General features: G+C 44.7%; 1 protein-coding gene across 27 annotated transcripts in view; it reads left to right on the top strand.

Annotated features, from left to right (window-relative positions):
- ABI3BP (ABI family member 3 binding protein) overlaps positions 1–20,746 on the top strand; it is an 860,645-nt gene that overhangs the window by 492,762 nt on the left and 347,137 nt on the right. For 20 of the 27 annotated variants that reach the window (XM_063953560.1, XM_063953556.1, XM_063953543.1 and 17 more), the window contains 4 exons: positions 5,150–5,218; positions 5,558–5,617; positions 15,348–15,425; positions 19,718–19,795. The exons of 2 other annotated variants lie outside the window; for them this stretch is intronic. In XM_063953560.1, the coding sequence (XP_063809630.1) occupies positions 5,150–5,218; positions 5,558–5,617; positions 15,348–15,425; positions 19,718–19,795 (285 nt within the window). The remainder of the gene's footprint in view (positions 1–5,149; positions 5,219–5,557; positions 5,618–15,347; positions 15,426–19,717; positions 19,796–20,746) is intronic. 5 more of the 27 variants (XM_063953552.1, XM_063953542.1, XM_063953544.1 and 2 more) reach the window with 4 other exon arrangements.

The raw sequence follows: 20,746 nt of genomic DNA, 5'->3' as shown, positions 1-20,746 counted from the left end.
TATTTTATATTGCGTCGAGCGTCAATAGATGGTGCTAGACACGCCCAAAAGGCGGCGCTAGACACACCCCTCCGACGGTGCACCCCCTAATAAAATGTGCTGCGCACGCCTATGAAAGAGAAAACATTTTGCCCATAGAACCAATCAGCTCCTAGCTAAATATTAGAAAGTGATAGGTAGAAGCTTACTGGTAGCCAACTTTTTTACCTGTCTTCTTTAGAAAGTTTGAAACATCTGCCCCCTAGACCTAAAAACTGACATGACTGACCTGTATTGATTGTATTACTTACTAGTTGTGGAAAGCAGAAAGCGTATTGTTAGTATTTCAGCCCCAGTTCCACAGTAAAAATGTTTCCACAGATTTTTTTCCTCATCCTGTTTTAATCCTCTAACCATAACACTTGTAAATCAATTTTGCACTGAGATAAATAATGGGACAGATGCTATGCATAATAGTTTCTTACTTACCAAGAATCTGTGTTTTATCTTGTAATAAAAATACATAGGGTATAATTAAAATTATTTTTAATTGTATGTCATTGATAGGAACCAGCATTTTTATTCAAATAAACTGAACTTGTATTATTCTCCAATGAATAATCAGTATTCCCTACTTGTAAGCATCACATCCAGCATCACAAACACAAAATGATAGGGAAATACTAGATGGCTGTAGAAATAATAGCAAAGTAGTGTGTTTATGAGCAAAACAGATTTTATTTTCTTTGTGACCTAGGTTACTTGAATTTTGGGACAAGTGATAAATCCCTTTTCTATTTCCCAAAACTGTTTTTCAGGAGTGTTGCAAACAAAGAAAAAAGGAAGATTGTATTAGAGAAATGCAAATACCGTATTTTTCGGACCATAAGACGCACTTTTTCTCCCCAAAAATGTGGGGGAAAAGTATGTGCGTCTTATGGAGCGAATAAGACGTTTGCGGGTAGCGGGTAGTGGCGGCGGCAGGCGGGTAGCGGAGGCTGGCGGGTAGCGGCGGGTCCTGGATGCTACTGCTGCGCCGTCATCAGCAGAGCGGCCACAACTCAGCAGCAGAGCCGGCGTCCTGTAACTCCCCTGCTCCCCCATACCTCTTCCCTCCTCAGGAGAGCAGGGAACCACTGGTACTGTCGGGTAGCGGCGGCCGGCGGGTAGCGGCGGGTCCTGGATGCTGCTGCTGCTGTGCCGTCATCATCAGAGTGCAGAGCGGCCACATCTCAGCAGCAGAGCCGGCGTCATGTGACTCCCCCGCTCCCCCCCACCTCCTCCCTTCTTAGGAGACGCAGGGAACCACTGGTACTGTCAGTGTGTGTGTGTGTGTGTGTGTGTGTGTGTGTATGCTCGCTCTGATGTGTGTGTGTGTGTGTCTGTGTATGCTGGCTCTGACAGAAGGCTGCACTGTATATCTCTTAGAGGTCAGAATATTTTTTTCCCAGTTTTCCTACTCTAAAAACTAGGTGCGTCTTATGGTCAGGTGCGTCTTATGGTCCGAAAAATACGGTAAGTGTGTGGGTTGTTCAAAAGTCCCTTGAATTTTTTTTAACTTGTTTTTACTTGTTTATACTTATATCACATAGGGGGCCATTCATCATTCCTTAAAGTTGCTGACAAGAGTATTTTTCACCTACTGTACTTTCGTACTAATTTATTATAGTGGCAATTCATGAAATACTATAGGCAGCACTGGCCCTGCTCTTAGACACAGGACACCTCCTGCTTACCTTGCACCCCCTTACTCTCAATGCTGTCCACAGTCCCCAGGGACACTCATTCATCAGTTAAAGTGTTCTGAATGTGGCTGCAGGAACCAGATGGAGCAAGTTCCTGGAGCCCAGATACTTCCTATAGGAAGAAGGCCAGGGTTGCAAAGAGGGATCCTATTGGATCCCTGCGGCCTGCGCCCCTCAGATAGTGCACATTTGTGAACTCTTTTCAAACCCATTAGTGTAAATTCCGACACTTCTAATTTGTGACTGAATCACCAGTGAAAAGCTCTGTACACACCTATACAATCTATGACCCGATCACCTGATATTGGGTGAATGGGCCGACAATTGTATAGGTGTATATGCGGGTCCATTGCAGGAGAGTAAGCCGATAAACAGCTTAAAATGCTCCTGCGATGGCTGGGATCGGGAGGTCGCAAGTTTTAATGCTGCTTAATATTTGTTGTCCCAACCTCTTGATCCCATAGAAGCCTGTAAACATTAAGCTATTTCTAGAACAGTGTGTACAGGGCTTGCAGGTAGCTCAGAGGAGGTCAAACTAGGGGCAGAGCACACGGTTGATCGGGATTGTTTGCCTTGTCAGCTCAGTGATCAAATCAGGTTCCCAGCACTTGGGATGCCGGTGGTCAAAATACCAACAGTGGCATCCTGATGCACAGGATCCTGACACCTAGTAGGTAAGTATTCTGAACCTAACCCCCCTAATCCTAACCCTTCCTTCTCACATCCTGACCCTAACTGCCCCCACCCCCACCCCTGCAGCCTAAACCTAACCTTCCTCAGTGGTGCCTAACCTTAACCCCCTCCCTCCCCCCATAGGCTAACCCCAACTCCCCCCTCTTAGTGTCTAAACCTAACCCTCCCTCCACGTAGCCTAACCCTAATCCTCCCCCCACAACCTAATAACTCCCCCCCCCCCCCCGTCTTTCGCAGCCTAACCATAACCCATACTTACGATCTAGATTGCGCCTCCGGCATTGCAATCCATGTCGGGATCCCAGCATCGGTCTTCTGACCAGTGTCGTGATTCCAGCATCTGTATTCCGAGTGCCAGCTGACCGGATTCCGTGGAAACAGCTGCTTTTCATAGTATCTATCCTCATACCGGAGTAATATTGAATTGCTATGGTAATTTGGTATCCATCGCCACAGCAGTGAGTTTGATACATAATTACGATCTTATTTATGAATATACCCTACTCTGATGCACACAGCTGCATTTTGCAGTTAGAGCATGCAACTTTGATGTACTGCTTAGGGGTATATTCAATAAGAGTCGGGTCCATTCCGACATGCAGTTGTCGGAATGGACCCGACAACCCCTATTCAATGGACTGCCAAATCCGACTGCCGCTGCTGTCAGCGGCTGTTGATGCACTGACAGCAGCGGTGCAGATGGCGGCGGGCGTGAGCGGGACGGTGGCAGGGGGAGCAAGCTGCGGGGGACATGTCTGCGGTGAGGGGAGCAGAGATCGGCGGCAGGAGCTGGCTGCGGGGGGACATTTCTACGGCGGCGGGGGGAGGCGCTGCAGGCACCTCTCTCCCTGCAGCGCCTCCCCCCGTCGCCGCAGACATGTCCCCCCGCAGCCTGCTCCTGCCGCCGGCCACCGATCTCTGCTCCCCCCGCCGCCCGCAGCACTAGTCTCCTCATCTCAGTCCGACTTGTCCCCGTGCATTCCGACAGCATTCCGACAAGTCGGGTTTCCCGACTTGTCGGAATAAACAGGGCACTAATGAATGGGTCGGAGCCCCTTCCGACCTAAAACTGTCGGAAGTTGCAGTCTTTCCGCCAAGACGGCAGCTTCCAACAGTTATTGAATATACCCCTATGTTTTAACTTGAGGGAAACTACGCATACACACTACAGAGCCTGCTTATTTCGCTGAGTCACCACCGCTAAGCACTGCATGCATTCCACTGCCACCACTGAGTTCCGGATATCGCATACCACCATTTTTTACTTATTCCTGGCTGGACCTGTTACACTATATTCCTGCATTGTACACCTGCTGCAAGTGTTGACTTGCATCGTGTGTTCTGCCTGGGTACTAAACCAATCCCTGATTAGGTAATTCATCGTGTGGACTGACCTCCATCACACACAACTGACACCTGTAAGTTCTGGTGATATAGAGATGGTCTCAATACTGTATGGCAGCCACAAGGATGGTCTCTGTACTCTATCTCAGTCAGTAGAACAGTAGTGTGAAGCAGTGCTTTATTTTAAATTTGGGTAAATTTCGAACCACCGTGTATGACAGTGGATGATCTCTTTTACGGTCACTAGGACTTCCCAAATTGAATAATTATCACAACAGGCTAATTCTGGAAACTCCCCACTGCTAGATCAGTACCACTCACTTGAGTGTACTCCACCTCCCGGGTGTTCTGATTCTGCTTACATGAATGCTCCATTTATCAATGCACCATACTTACTCTTAGCGAATGTCCGGGAGACTCCCGAACATTGGGTGGCTCTCCCAGAAGACTAGGTAAGTCTCCCACAAGCCTCTTGCTGCTGCCTGCTTCAGAAACTTCCTGAGTAAGTGAGGGGGTCTGTGAGTGCCTTGCTGTTGTTATTATTATTCCTGAATTGCTTCATGGCACACCTCCCCACTGTACAGTGCCAAAAACTCTGGCTTTGTATAGCAGGAGCAGCACCATGCTATCTGTGCATCCCATCTGGCTGGAACACGCCCTCTGTACCTGCCCCTTCCCATAGAGTTTTGGGAAATGTCAGTAACTATGCAGTGCACTACTTAACCCTCTTTGACAGGCTGCTCTTGCATTTGCTGTGTATCTGCCCTATTGTGACTAGGTCATCTTTTTGTTAACCCCTCCTATTTTTATGTTTTGGGGGCAGCCTACATGAGGGCACTTTCACAATTTTATCCAGGGCCACTTTGACATCCTAATCCGCCCCTGACCGTACATGGAAGTAATGGTTACATACATTTCTGGGCAATAGTGGTTGCATTATGTGTTAGGCAGAGTTACGGTAGTTAAATAGTAGTAGGCAATGGTGCCTGATTTGTATACTGCACAATAGTGGCTGTACTACTATTGATAAACTATCAAGGCTTACAAAATGTGGCCAGCAGGCTGGCACTATATTTTAGGCATGAGTAATATTTTTTTAATTATTTTGGTACTAAAACTAAAACAGTAAACCTTTTTATAATTCTAAATTATAAAATATAATTATAAAACTGAAATTACAATCCACTGTTTATTAGTAAAATGGGTCACAGTTACAATGCTAACATTGCTTCTTAGATGACTTTTCAGGAGTCTGTATTTGTGCAGGATTTACATACTGTGTCGTGAGTAGAGATAAGATGGAATTGTGTAGCACAAGCTGCTATAGCAAAATGATATTTTCTACACATTTTTTGTCTCTAAAGACATTTAACATTTTCTTTTAACAGCTTCCCCTACAATTGTACCAGTGCCATTTACATATGAGTCTCCTACTGAACAACCAGAGACTGTACTTGGTAAATAAAGAGGTTTGATGTACCACTCACAGCTGTATGTAGTTGCTTTCACTCTGTGACCTTTTTGCAGCTACAGTCTGATAAAAAAGCTTGTTTACAGTTTAGCAATATGAATTTGCACTTGACACCGTTATCTAGCAATGGCTTTTAACAATCAAAACCTCTGTATTTTATTACTGGCTTCCAGTAACGCTTCTTCATGCTGCCTCCTAATCTGAAAGAATGATTCATTTTATAAGATAAATACTGTACTTCATTTTTTATCATTGTACTTTCTATCTCATCCATTCTTTTGTCACAATCTCAAATCACAAGCTAAAATGGATTTATTTCTTCTAGCAATTGAAAGACTGGCTACTTACGTGCCAGAGGCAATGACTATCCAACAAAGTTTGTATGGTAAACTTTTGATTTTTGTTTGTACAAAATAAATATAAATAACTCTGTACAGGAAAAATATTAAACGTAGTTATAAGGATGTTGATAAACTGTGAGCCCCAGAAAACATTGTAAACTAGTACCGGTACGTTAGCAACAGCTGAGATGTTGCCTGATATAGCTATAAAGTGGCTGGCTGCTATATTCAATTCAGTTCAGATATTTTCTGTTCTTGTGTCTCTGAAGGGACTGCATCTTGTTACTCCTAAAAATAATAATAATAATGTAATTTGGCATATATGCATTATTCTCTATACTAATGTTTCTAAACCAGTGGTGCCTCTTACAGATAATAATAATAATGATGATGATGATTATTATTATTATATTTCACACTTTAAAATAATAGTACGCATATATGAATTGTAAGGTATGGGTTGTTAAATATAGAAATGCTTTTCCGGTAAACATTCACGTTAGGGTAAACTTTACACATCTTAGTACAGTGTGTGGTCATGATATATTGGCATGCAATATATTGTATTTAGTGAACATTTAGAATTTGGTGCTGTACTTGTGAAACTCCATTCAACATCATGGAATGGTGACAATTACCTGGTTGACCAATTGTTTATCTCACAGTGTAGCACAGGCCATTAATAGTAAGCTTCTTGTATTTGCTTTGTGTCGTTTTATAGGTCACCTTAACTTTTTGCTCTTTTTATTTTCTTGCTGCTAAGCACATGCTATAACTGTAATGCTTTATTCTAAGAGATATCTTTAGGGACCAGTAGCATAATTATTTACAAAGGTCACTTTCATGCTGTAATCTAGTTTGGTGATGGCCTTTTCAGCAGAGGAGAATCCAACAATCAATGATGCCCCACAAATTACTCGCTTACCTTCTGATGAGCCACAGGCTGCACTGGGTAATTGTTTGATTCGGTATCCGGACTCCAGGTCGACAGCAAAAAGGTCGACACACCTTAGGTCGCCGCCAATTGGTCGACACACCTTAGGTCGACATGGACAAAATGTCGACATGGAAAAATGTCGACATGAGTTTTTCACAATTTTTTTCTTTTTTGGAACTTTTTCATACTTAACGATCCATGTGGACTACGATTGGAACGGTAATCTGTGCCGAGCGAAGCGGAGCGGAGGCACCATGCCCGAAGCATGGCGAGGGGACGCGGTGCACTAATTGGGGTTCCCGGTCACACTACGAAGAAAATGACACCAAAAAACATAAAAAAACTCATGTCTACCTTTTTCCATGTCGACCTTGTTCCTGTCGACCTTTTGTCCATGTCGACCTTTTGTCCATGTCGGCCTAAGGTGTGTCAACCAATTGGCGTCGACCTAAGGTGTGTCGACCTTTTTGCTGTCGACCCTCAGTCCCAGACCCGTTTAATTCTCCTTAATACTGCTGGTGAATGTACTTGACTTCCATTTATTTATAAAATGCCTTCTTTGCATTAAATACATATTGTATTGTATAAGCGTGTCAGGTAAAACTCTCAGCCCTAGTATGAGAGTCTTTCCTTACATGGTTATGTATCAAAATAATAAAATAAATATTGAATCATGTGTAATTGTAATTTGTGTTTGCATTTGCAATTATTATATATTGTTAATAGGTGTCACCATGGATCCTCTATTAAATTCATAGACCTCAAGGAATGGAAAGTGGCACAGTAGTCTATGTTTCTTTTATGATACAGTATAGAGAGTAGCTGTTTGTTTCTTTTTACAACCACTGTAGCAGCAGTGTGGGCTAAATGTAGTCTGCAAAACTGAAAACAAAAAGTTGGAATATTCACCACGCAATACGTGATAGCACACGATGGTAATACGGGTGTGGTATGCGTGGCAGCGGAATACTGGTGGGGGTGCAAGCGCAACAAGCCTCTTGCGGATCGCCTGTTCCCATTCTATGAGGACACCCACGAGTGGGAATAGTCCCTGCTGGTTGGCATGCCATCCATCAGGATTGCGAGGGGGCGGGATGTAGGGGGAGGTATTGTGGCCGGCGGTCTCCTGACCGCCAGTCATATATCTACATCCTGGTAATACAGATGGTAGCAGAGAGCACACTGATGTAATAGAGTAGCACTGAGTAAAGGACTGATAGCAGTGGGTAAGTGGAGGTACATTACATTGCTATAATGGAGTAGTACTGAATCAGTATACAATGCAGGCTGATAACGTTGTGTACTTGGTGTTTGTAGCTGAAATTGAAGAATGGTGATTGTACAGTAGCTGAGATTGCAGGCTGGAAATGATGGGCATTTGGAAGGCTGAAACAATACTGCAGAGATAGGATATATGCTCTGGTATAGCAGGAAATCTAAGAAGCAGGTACAGCAATGCTGAGATCTGTGGTGAGTGCCCAGCTATGGTGACTGGCGCTGAGAGTAACACAGGAGCACACTGGAAGCTGGTGAAAGTGCCCAGCAATATTGACTGCCGTTGGGAATTTTCAGCAGCATACTGGAGTCTGAAGTAGTCAAACACTGGGAACAGAAAAGCGCTCTGTGGGAGCCAGGAAGAAAAGCTACTAGTGAACTTGTTCTGGCTAGGAGCAATGGTTAGGGAGTGACTTGAGAAGGGTGCTGTGGCTGCTGATAGGCTACTAGAGTCATGTGCAAGAAACATGTACAGGATTGGATGGAAAGCAATCAGCTAACTTAAGACAAGATGATGGTGCTCATGCCCCGAAACAAATAACTACTGGCAGCAGCACAGCGTGGGACACATCCAGACAACTTGAAAAGCAGGTACAAAGGCACAAGGAAGTAAAGCTCAGGATGATAATGGGCAGGGCCATTTCTAGGACTGGGCAAGCTGTGCATTTGCAGTAGAAATCCATGCTGTCTGGCCATCAGCATGGTATACTGATGAAAATGTCCCTCCCAAAATGGCCACTACCTAAGAGGAAACAGATGCTTGAGGTCCAGTAGAACCTCTAGTAACAGGGAAAGTCACAGACGTGAACAGCAATACCCAGAAGCTGGACCACTGATCCACCAGGAGAAGATGCAACAGTGAATCCAGATGCCTGCGGGCACCAAGGGAGGGGGGGGGGGGCATGGAACCCCTCACAATGAGTAGGTAGTTTAAAAGTACAGTAGGTAGCCTTACTGTGGGGCATAATGTGTAAGGGGCATAACGGTATGTGACATATTGTTTAAAGGGCATTACAGTGTGTGGTAGAACGTGTAATGGGCATTACGGTGTGTGGCATATTGTTATTATTACATTTTATTTATAAGGCGCCACAAGTGTTTCGCAGCGCTGTACAATGGACAGCACAGGGAGACAAAACTTAACATTACAGTAAATAAATAACAAAAATAGAGTACAGGTAACAAAGAGCACCACAATTCTCAAAACACAATACAGCTTAGATGTAAGCAGCGAGTGAGTGATCAGCGTACTACTAGGAGCTGGTAGCCATAGATAGAGATGAGCCTTTCCCAGCTGGAGAAAAAGCGGGTAAAGATGGTCGCTGAGTAGGAGAGGGCTGTGAGTGAAATGTGTTGAGAAGAGGGTTTCGACAACAAGAGAAGAGAGGGCCCTGCTCTGAGAAGCTTACAATCTAGTAGGAAGGGGTGACAGACAGATGCCATGGGGTGCAAGCAAGCCTGATGGCAAGCAAGCCTGATGGCAGGATGTAAGCAAAAGCAGAGATGGTCAAGGCATGAGGCAGGGGGATGGAGGAGCAGCCTCAGGACTAGGTTATGCATCGGAAGGGTACACTTTGATGAATAGGTGGGTTTTCAGTGCCCATTTGAAGCTTTGCAAGGTCGGGGAGAGTCTAATGGAGTGGGGGAGTGTGTTCCACTGAAGGAGTGCAGCACGGGCAAAATCCTGAACTCGAGCATGGGAAGCAGTGACCAGGGTAGAGGAGAGGCGCCGGTCATTGGCCGACCGTAAGGGGCAGGAGGGAGTATGAAGGGAGAGGAGGTTGGAGATGTAGGGAGCAGTGGAATTAGAGATGGCCTTGTATGTGAGGGTGAGGAGTTTGAAGAGGGTTCTGTAGGGGAATGGGAGCCAGTGCAGATTTTGTCAAAGGGGAGTGGCAGATGTGGAGCGGTGGGGGTGGAAGATAAGCCTAGCTGCGGAATTGAGGACAGATTGGAGGGGAGCAAGTGAGGCCAGTGAGGAGAACATTGCAGTAGTTGAGCCGTGAGATGACCAGTGAGTGGATGATAAGTTTAGTTGCACTCTGGGAGAGAAATGGCCTGATGCGAGCAATGTTGCGTAGCTGGAACCGACAGGATTGTGCCAGAGCTTGGATGTGGGGTGCAAAGGAGAGGGAGAAGTCAAGAGTGACTCCCGAGCTGCATAGTTGGGGAACAGGGGAGATGATGGTGTTATCAACAGTGATAGAGATATTGGTAGGGGGTGTTACTCTGGCTGGGGGAAAGATAATGAGTTCAGTTTTGTCCATGTTGAGCTTCAGAGAACACTTAGCCATCCAGGAGGAGATGGCGGAGAGGCAGCTGGAAACCTGAGAGAGGACAGAGGGGGACAGATCAGGAGAGGAGAGGTAGAGTTGTGTGTCATCAGCATAGAGGTGGTATTAAAGGCCAGAGGAGTTAATGAGCGCACCCGGGGAAGAGGTGTACAGGGAGAACAAAAGGGGCCCAGGACAGAACCCTGAGGGACACCAACAGGAAGGATGAAAGGGTGTGAGGTGGTGCCAGAGGCAGACACAGAGAAGGAGTGGTTAGTGAGGTAAGAGGTAAACCAGTCAAGGTCAGTGCTAGATAGGCCAATGTTTTGGAGTGTGCAGAGCAGGAGAGGATGATCCACGGTGTCAAAGGCAGCAGAGAGGTCCAGAAGGATAAGCAGAGAGAAGTGGCCCCTGGATTTGGCCGAAAGCAGGTCATTGGTGACTTTCACCAGGGCAGTCTCTGGAGTGGAGTGGACGAAAGCCAGATTGTAGTGGATCAAGGATGGAGTTTTCAGAGAGGTAACTTGTGAGATGGCTGTAGACCAGTCGTTAAAGTAGTTTGGAGGCGAATGGGAGAAGAGAGATGGGGCGGTAGGTAGTGGGTGATGAAGGGTCGAGGTAGGATTTTTTGAGAATAGGTGAGACCAGAGCATGTTTAAATGGTGAGGGAAAGATGCCGGTAGAGAGTGATAGGTTGAAGAAGTGATCAAGGTGGGAGCAGGCAGTGGGGAAGAGAGAGCGAAGAAGATGGGAGGGGCAGGGGTCCAGGGGGCTGGTTGATGGGGGGGGGTGGATAAGATGAGGGAGTGGACTTCCTTGTCTGTAGTGGGACGGAAAGAGGACAGGGCGGGATAGGTGGAGGGGAAGGATGATGTGGGCCGGGGGGCAGCAGAGGAGTGACGGGAGGATATATTATGTCGGATTTCCTCAATTTTGGAGATGAAGGAGGCAAAGTCAGTGGCAGAAAGGGAGGATGGAAGGGGAGGAGGAGGGGGCGAAGGAGAGTGTTGATAGTTTCAAAGAAACAGCGTGGACTGGAGCACTGAGAAGAGATGATTACTTGAAAAAAGGATTGCTTGGCGAGGGAAAGAGCAGAGCTGTAGGAGGAGAGAATAAACTTGAAATGGAGGAAGTCTGCCAGAGAGTGAGATTTCCTCCAGAAGCGTTCAGCGGAGCGTGAACATTTTTATGAGAATAGTGTTACTTTGGTGTTCCAGAGTTGGGGTTTAGAGAGGCAGAGGGGGACAGAGGAGAGGGGGGCCACAGAGTCGAGAGTAGAGGTTAGGGAACAGTTATAGAAGGAGGCTGCCTGGTTGGGAAAGGTCAATGTGGATAGAGGAGAGAGGAAAGTCTCGAGGGAGGACAGGATAGCGGGGGTCGAGATACCCAAGATTGTGTCTGGTGATGGTAGGTCTGGGTGTGGAGAGGAGAGGGGAAGATGAGAGTGTGAAAGAAAGCAGATGGTGGTCAGAGAGAGGGAAGGAAGAGTTAGTGAAATCAGAGAGATCAGATCAGTGGGTGAAGACCAGGTCAAGGGAGTGGCCGAGATTGTGAGTAGGGGTAGAGGTCCATTGAGAAAGTCCAAAGGAGTAGGGCAAGAAGATTAGTTGAAGCTACATTAGTGATGTCAATAGGGATGTTAAAGTCACCGAGGATGTAGGTCATGCCAAAAGGAGGAGAATGGGGTAGAAGAGGCGTATAGTGTGGACCTCAAAGGTGGAGAGGTGAGGGAGGGCTCAGGTGGGATGACACGAAAGGTGCAGTTTGGGGAGAGAAGGATGCCCACTCCTCCACCCTGGTGGCCATCAGGTCTGACCGAGTGGGTGAAGGAGAGGCCTCCATAGGAGAGGGCAGCAGGGGAGGTGGTGTCAGAGGATGAGAGCCAGGTTTCAGTGATGGCATATGGGCAGCATGGTTAGTCTTCGCCCACAGCACAAGGGGCATATGGGCAACACAGTCATATAGTGTAAAGGGTATTATGGTGTGTGGCATTATGTATAGGGGGCATTACTATAAGGAGGAAAAATGACTAATAATAAGGGGCATGACTCAGGATTTGTTTTTTCCTGTGGTGATCAATGTCTTGGGGTGCAGGGTGCAAAACTGGAATGTAAGGTAGTCTTTTCCTGCAAGACCATGCTCCATGCAGTGAGGCCACAAACCTTTTTGCATGAGCACTGGCAGCCATATTGTCTAGAAACAGCCCTGCAAACGGAGACTGCCACTCCAGCATGTAACACGTTTTGCTCTCTGCTGGATGACATAACTGCTTTTTGCTTTTCAAGTGGGGCTCAGATTTCTCATTTGAATTTGTTTATACTAGTTCAATTAGCTGTTGGAGTGGATTGAGCTAGCAGATATTGGTTGCTTATGATTAATTTATTAAAGTAGATTATTTTGCTGAATTTGCTTTTTTATTAGTTTATGTCCTTTTATGTATTCCTGATTTGTTCATGTAAATATATTATCTCAACCATCATTGATAAATTAGCGTTTAATAGATGAATTGAATAAATGAACACCTTTCGGAGCCCCTGTCTCTGCGTGTGCCGCTTCATGCATTCTACCTTTAGCTTCTAATAGTCACTTGTTGAGATCACAATAAACATTTTTCTGAGCTCCACTAATGTAGCTATCTTTGAGACGGGTCTGGGACTCCAGGTCGACAACAAAAAGGTCGACACACCTTAGGTCGCCGCCAATTGGTCTACACACCTTAGGGCGACATGGACAAAGGGTCGACATGGACAAAAGGTCGACAGGAACAAGGTCGACATGGAAAAAGGTCGACATGAGTTTTTTATGTTTTTTGGTGTCGTTTTCTTCGTAGAGTGACCGGGAACCCCAATTAGTGCACCGCGTCCCCTTGCATGGCTCGCTTCGCTCGCCATGCTTCGGGCATGGTGCCTTCGCTTCGCTCGGCACAGATTACCGTTCCAATCATAGTCCACGTGAATCGTTAAGTATGAAAAGGTTCCAAAAAAGAAAAAAATTGTGAAAAACTCATGTCGACCTTTTTCCATATTGACCTTGTTCCTGTCGACCTTTTGTCCATGTCGACATAAGGTGTGTCGACCAATTGGTGTCGACCTTAGGCGTGTCGACCTTTTTGTTGTCGACCTGGAGTCCGGATACCCTTTGAGACCCAGTTAGCAGATTCCCAGCCCTTGCATCTGGTAGCATTGCTTAAAATAATTTTCATTAGACATCTTTTACTAATTATAAGTCTGCATTGGATTTGTCATTCCCTCTCGCTGTGCACCGGATTCAGTGTTGCAAACTGTGCAGAGTTGTGCATTCTATGCTGTTAATAGTTTCTTTGTTTCTGTTTGGAACTCTGCAGCTTTTTCATGTACAGCTGTGTCTCTGGCGGTGCTTGTTCCACCATATGCTGTGCAGTTTCATATTAAGGGCCTTATTCAGAAATGCCCGCTGCGTTTGCATGCAGCGGCCACATGCATCAGGTCTGCGCATGTGCACTGGCCATAGTGCGCAACCCTTCACCATTCGATCGCATTCCAGAAGGATGCGATCGCATAGTGACTGACCGCTCCGAGCGATGGGGAATGACGCCGTGGCATTTTGTGGGCGAGGTTCTGACAACGCAGGCTTGTCCGTACTGTTTTTGGGTAGGCTACATGACGCCACGCGCAGCCGCACCGGGAGAAAAAAATTACACCGGGCCGCCTGCCAGCGCAGCCAGGCTGAGCAGGCAGCGGTCGTCCTCAAATTGATACGTTCACAATTAATTTGCAAACGCATTGCAGAGTGGCGCGCACACATGCTTGGCGGCCTTGACCTGTGCTGGGCGGCCCCGGGCCCAGCATGTGAATTGATGGACGCAGATGATGCTGCGGATGCAAGATCTACATCCATCTCTGAATAGCCCCCTAAGGCTGGGATGTACTAAAGACTTTAGCTGCACTTTCCATGTGTACCAAGCTCTGGAATGTGATGCACTCTGGGACTTGGATGAGCCTATAGAAGCCTATGGGCTTCCTTCCGCAATCTGCCCTGAGTGGGCATAATCTCCAATAACTGCTGGCTATCGGGGCTAATAAGATAGCCCCCAACAAATCCATTAGCCGTGGTGAAATTAATGCAGCTAATTGGATAATGCCCTTAGAGAGAAATGGGCACTCCAAAATCAATATCCGTGATTTAGCACCTGAATTGTTTATTTTTTTATTTTTAAATGAAACTTTAAAATAAAATCAAAAAATAAGTTCTGATTGCAAACCCAAGATATGTTTCAGGATGCCTCTGGTGCACTTTGTAAATGGTCTTTGCAAATGATTGTCTAATTCTGAGCTTGTAGCTTGTGATAACTTAAATGGCTGAAAGCAGTGCCTATATCCCCATTTTGAGGTTCAAGAAGTTCCTATTTCAGAAAGTCACCATTGGAACAATAACTGTTGTTGTCCCTAGATCTCATAGCACGCAACTACACCCATTGTTACATCACTATAAAAAGCATCAGTGTTCCGCTGATTTCCATTAATTCTAAGTGGAATTTACATATACAGGTTGAATATCCCATATCCAAATATTCCGAAATACGTAATATTCCGGAATACGGAATTTTTTGAGTGAGAGTGAGATAGTGAAACCTTTGTTTTCTGATGGCTCAATGTACACAAACTTTGTTTCATGCACAAAGTTATTCAAAATATTGGCTAAAATGACCTTCAGGCTGTGTGTATAAGGAGTATATGAAACATAAATGCATTCTGTGCTTAGACTTGGGTCGAATCACCATGATATCTGACTATGGTATGCAATTATTCCAAAATACGGAAAAATCCGATATCCAAAATACTTCTGGTCCGAAACATTTTGGATAAGGGATACTCAACCTGTATCTTGTAGTTTCGGAAACCTTTAAATCCCTAATGACATGGTTGTTCAACTTAGTCCTCTAGGTCATTATTTTGACATTTAAAAGGTAAATTATTACCATGCAAATAAATCATTACATTTAACAATAGTATCAAAGCTTTCTTATCTGTCTGGAACTTTGCATTGATCTTTGCTCTACAGGGATTTTTTTATTTATTTAATAACATCATCATCATCATCATCATCATCATCAGGCACAATCCCATTATGCATGGATTTACATACTTCTTTAATAATGGCAATGAATGTGTTCAGCTACCCAACTTTAAATATTGTTTAGACAACAGTAAACTGTAGAGAAATTTTTTACATTTTCAAGTGTCCTCAAAGGGTTTCATAAATATATCAAATGATATTTCAAATATTAGAATGATAGCTTTTTTGTTTCAGCAGGGATGTATCCCACATCTACAGATGTACCCGATGTGAGCTCTAGTAAATTTCTCATCAGGCAGAGGAGCACTATGGGTAAAACATCTTCGTTATTCTCATTACTATTAGTATAAAACAAGTTTTACCTATTTTCTCTTGGGTAGATGATCTGAAAAATACCAAAAATAATTTCTGCCTATAATAAACCATCTTCAAGTTATATCAAAGCTATAGAAAGCTTGATTGTGATTGGTTATTGCTATACTACTGAATGTAGTACGGGAAATTGAGCATTGAAGTCCTGGATATGGCATGCTGAGAAATTAGGTTTTTTTTAAATATAGGGTGTTTAACTGAAGGTGCACAGGCTCTCTGATTCATCTGCATATAAAGATGGTATGACTTTAGGGGGATCTGGACTGGTATAAGATCACTGGCACATAAAGGTGCTCTCTCTGATGAACTGGTGGCATTTTAATGGGCATGACATGAGGAGGCTCTAGTATTAGTGACCTATAAAGAGGCATGAGGGGGCTCTGGCATTTGTGGCATACAAAGAGTCATAAGGCTGATCCACAATTAGTTGCATGTAAAGAGACATGACTGTAATAAGGTTCTCAGATCTGATGCCATATAAAGGGGCATGAAGGTTCTCAAGGCCTATGAGGGACATGAATTATGTAGAGTGATAATAAATGGCCATAAGCTTAATGTGATTTTATCATCCCCCTGACTGGGAATCTGAAAGGGAAAAGTCGGTAAGCTTTGTCAGCGAGGACTCTTACTGTTGGATAAACAAAGAGTACACATGTTTTCGGCTAAAATACAGTAAGTCAAACATTCTCAGATGCCACTATCATCAAAATGATTTAATTATCTTTTAAATATAGAAATAACAAGATGAAGAAAACCAAAATCATCAAGATGTGTAGACTGGCCTTGGTGAGCCTTTGTGGTTTCCCAGTTGGGAAAGTATGATTTAAAAGGAAAGTCAAATCTGGATTACATAAATAAGCCACCAATAACATTCAAAAATATATATGTTAAAGAGATGCTGTTTATAGAAAAACAATTGGCACGTTAGGCTGCCTGTGCACAATTAAAATACTTGGATTGTGGGGCATGTTGTGTGTTACTGGAAGTGTATAGTAAATATATAAAAAAAATAAAAAATGATATGTACTATGGTAAGTAGTCATATAAATGGGGTGGCACTCGATATCCCGGCTGTCGAGATCCTGGCGCTCAGCATACTGGCGCCGGAATACCGACAACTATTTTCTCTCTTGGGGTGTCCATGAGATTAAATAGCGTGGCGCATGTAGCGCGCCACAGTGCCCGCATGGGGCTCTTTTGCGCTCGCCCCACTGCCGGCATTCTGATGTCCGGGATCCCGACAGCTGGGCAAGCGTAGTAGACCCATATAAATGATGTGGAGCATATTGCTTGTGCACATCCAGGGCTGATAGGAGCTCATAACTTCCTATTGGTCTTCACCACACTCAGAGCCCTTTTATTTTATTTGGGGGGGGGGTCTTTCTCTTACGCCCTAGAGGATACTGGGAATCCATTTCGTACCATGGGTATAGACGGGTCCACTAGGAGCCTTTGGCACTTTAAGAATTTGATAGTGTGCGCTGGCCCCTCCCTCTATGTCCCTCCTACCAGACTCCATTTAGAAAATGTGCCCAGGGGAGCTGGTCACATCGCTGGAAGCTCCTGAAGAGTTTTCTGCATTTATTTTATCTGTTTGTTATTTTCAGGCAGGCTGTTTGGAACCAGCCTGACTGCTTCGTGGGACTTAGGGGGGGGGGAAACGGCCCAACCTCTTGAAGGGTTAATGGTCCCGTTCCCTGCTGACAGGACATAGCTCCCGAAGGAACTATATGCACGCTCCACCACGGCAAGCGTACATTCCCGCAGCACGTCGCCACCCCTAATAGAGCCAGATAGAAGATTGGTGAGTACTAAGCCGGCGTCCCAATTAGCAGGTCGCCGGCCATTATGGGACGCACGGCTTCTACGGGTGTAGCGGAGTCTCCAGACTCAGTACACAGTGTGGACACACCGCTTCTGAGGGAGCGAACTACGGGTGTACACAGTACCCAGGCTGGCATTATAGACTTTAAAGGTCGCTGACTCCATTTTTAGCACTAAAAATCACCTCAGCAAGTATAAAAAAGTGGGAAGACCGCGCGCCATTGAGGGGGCGGGCCTTCACTATGAGCAGATCCAGCAGATCCATTATCGGCGGTCTTCATTCCGGGAGTAGACAACTTGGAAGCAGACTTCCTCAACAGACATGACCTGCACCCGGGGGAGTGGAGCCTTCACCCTGAAGTGTTCAGGTGCTTGACACATCGGTGGGGATATCCACAAATCGACATGATGGCCTCTCGTCTCAACAAGAAGCTCAAGCGGTATTGTTCCAGGTTGAGAGACCCACAAGCAGTGGCAGTAGACACTCTGACAACTCCGTGGGTCTACCAGATGGTGTACGTGTTTCCTCCACTTCCTCTGATCCCAAGAATTCTAAAAAGAATAAGAAGGGAAAAGGTTCAAGTAATACTCATTGCTCCAGACTGGCCAAGCAGGCCACACGGACCTGGTACACGGACTGGCCAAGGAGGCTGGTATGCGGACCTTCTGGAGATGCTCCTCGAAGATCCGTGGCCTCTGCCTCTTCGCGAGGATCTTCTGCAACAGGGCCCGTTCGTCTATCAAGACTTACTGCGGCTACGTTTAACGGCACAGAGGTTGAACGGCTAATCCTAGCCAGGAGAGGGATTCCTGACAAGGTCATCCCGACTATGATCCAAGTCAGGAAAGGGGTAACGTCTAAACATTACTACTGTATATGGAAAAAGTTTGTCTCTTGGTGTGAGAGCAGACAATATTCTGCGGCGGAATTTCATCTGGGACGTCTCCTGCTTTTTCTGCAGTCGGAAGTGGATGTGGGCCTACGCCTACCTTCTATTAAAGTCCAGATTTCGGCTTTGTCTATTTTCTTTCAGAAACAATTGGCTTCTCTCCCTGAGGTCCAGACGTTCTTGAAAGGTGTTCTGCACATCCAACCTCCCTTTGGGCCTCCTACGGCACCTTGGGATCTGAATTTGGTGCTGCAGTTCCCTCAATCAGATTGGTTTGAACAGTTACAGGAGGTGGACGTAAAGTACCTTACGTGAAAGGCCATCATACTGTTGGCCTTGGCCTCAGCAAGACATGTGTTGGAACTAGGGGCATTGTCTCACAAGAGTCTCTACTTAATTTTCCATGAGGACAGAGCTGAACTCAGAACTCGTCAGCAATTTCTTCCTAAGGTGGTGTCCGCTTTTCACATCAACCAACCTATTGTGGTTCCGGCTGTGACGGAAACCTCTGCTACTTCAAGGTCTTTGGATATTGTGAGGGCTTTGAAGGTGTATGTAAAGAGAACAGCTCGTCACAGAAAAGCAGACTCGCTGTTCATTCTCTATGATCCCAATAAAAGTGGGTGTCCCGCTACAAAGCAGTCTATTGCATGCTGGATCAAGCTCACGATCCAGCATGCTTATTCCATGGCAGGATTGCCGATTCCAAAATCTCTACAGGCCCACTTTACTAGGTCGGTGGGTTCTACTTGGGCGGCTGCCCGGGCGCGTCTCGGCTTTACAGCTCTGCCGAGCAGCTACTTGGTCAGGTTCGAACACATTTGCAAAGCTCGATACTTTGGCCTCTGAGGACCTTCAGTTTGGCAGTCAGTTCTGCAGGAACCTCAGCACTCTCCCACCCGGTTTGGGAGCTTTGGTACTTCCCCATGGTACTAAATTGATTCCCAGTATCCTCTAGGACATAAGAGAAAATAGCATTTTAATTACCTACCTGTAAATCCTTTTCTCGTAGTCCGTAGAGGATACTGGGCGCCCGCCCGGTGCTTCGTTCTTCCTGCGCTGTTACTTGGTTAAGTATTCTGGTTTGTCCAGCTGTTACTGTTCATGTTTCATGTTTTGTCAGCATGGCTTTCCTATTGTTCTGTGTGTGCTGGTTCGTAATCTCACCACTTTTCTTATCTATCCTTCTCTCAAAGTATGTCCGCCTCCTAGGGCACAGTTTCCTAGACTGAGTCTGGTAGGAGGGGCATAGAGGGAGGAGCCAGCGCACACAATCAAATTCTTAAAGTGCCCAAGGCTGCTAGTGGACCCGTCTATACCCCATGGTACTAAATGGATTCCTAGTATCCTCTACGGACTACGAGAAAATGATTTACTGGTAATTAAAATCCTATTTTTCCAAATTTTGTAAAAGTTCAATAGCAACTACATTTTCTAGTACTTACAGTTGTAGTGTTTAAAACACGGATTAGTTTTCAGTTATTTTGATGTCATCTGATTCCTTGATGGCTTTTTCAGCAGGAATCCAGCAAATGCCTACTGATGTGTCACAACTGAGCACAGACTTACCTCTCCAAATACACAGGACAGCTCCTGGTAAAGGCACCTGTTATAGTCTACATTTTATAGCTTGTCTGGTCAAGTTAGATCAACTTTATGCTTTTGCTCTGACGCTTTTCGTTTGTATCCTGTGTTTCATTATGCACTTAGGCGTATAGCTACATTCACAAATGTATGTGTCCTGTAAATGTTGCAGCAAATGGTCAGAACTGGATATATTTAGCATTTTTTATTCTTGACAAACTTTATTTTATGTATGGTCAAAAGACTAATGATGAAAGAAAAGCAACAGCTTAATAAAGCAATGATCAGTACGTGCTGGTAGAGGTGCAGAACATATAATTTAACATATCAAAGATTCTGATAAACTGTAGCAACCTGTAAGTTACATTAAAACATTGATTACTTCATCAATACAAAGGACATTTTCCTTAATTAAAAATAAATCTATACTTAATGTAAGAGTCATTTTACTATCCCTTCCAATTATCCAGTTTAATCTGTTCATTGCAGAGGTGATTAAAGTCCTATTGTGTATGTATATATATCTATATCTATATATATATATATATATATATATCTATATATATATATATATATATATATATATATAGATATATATTAGTATATACTGTACCTAAGTGTGCAAGTGGTATTTTTGGTACTCATCCAAATTTGTAGAGGGATGGTAGCAAACTTCAAAGCATAGGCCATTTTTATAGATGTTAAGGTATTCAAATTCTTAAGAGCATCTGTTCAAGCTTATTGTGAACTCTTCAGATCATTTAGTTGCATATTGTAAAGAATCTGAAGGCAGGACCAGATAGTGGGTATAATATCATTATCATTAGAATTGTAGGCATATTGTACAGCAATAAAGAGTAAGATTCACAAAGCATTTCTTTTGCACCCACTGCCCCACTTCCCCCGATTACTGGTCCACTTTTAATTTTTTAGGAAATCTTCCCAAAAAATTAAACCGGGAAT

Source organism: Pseudophryne corroboree, chromosome 2, assembly GCF_028390025.1.
Source record: "Pseudophryne corroboree isolate aPseCor3 chromosome 2, aPseCor3.hap2, whole genome shotgun sequence".
In the NCBI taxonomy this organism is placed as follows: Eukaryota; Metazoa; Chordata; class Amphibia; order Anura; family Myobatrachidae; genus Pseudophryne; species Pseudophryne corroboree.
Note: the sequence above shows the minus strand (reverse complement) of the source record. Positions and strands in the feature narration are given on the sequence as shown.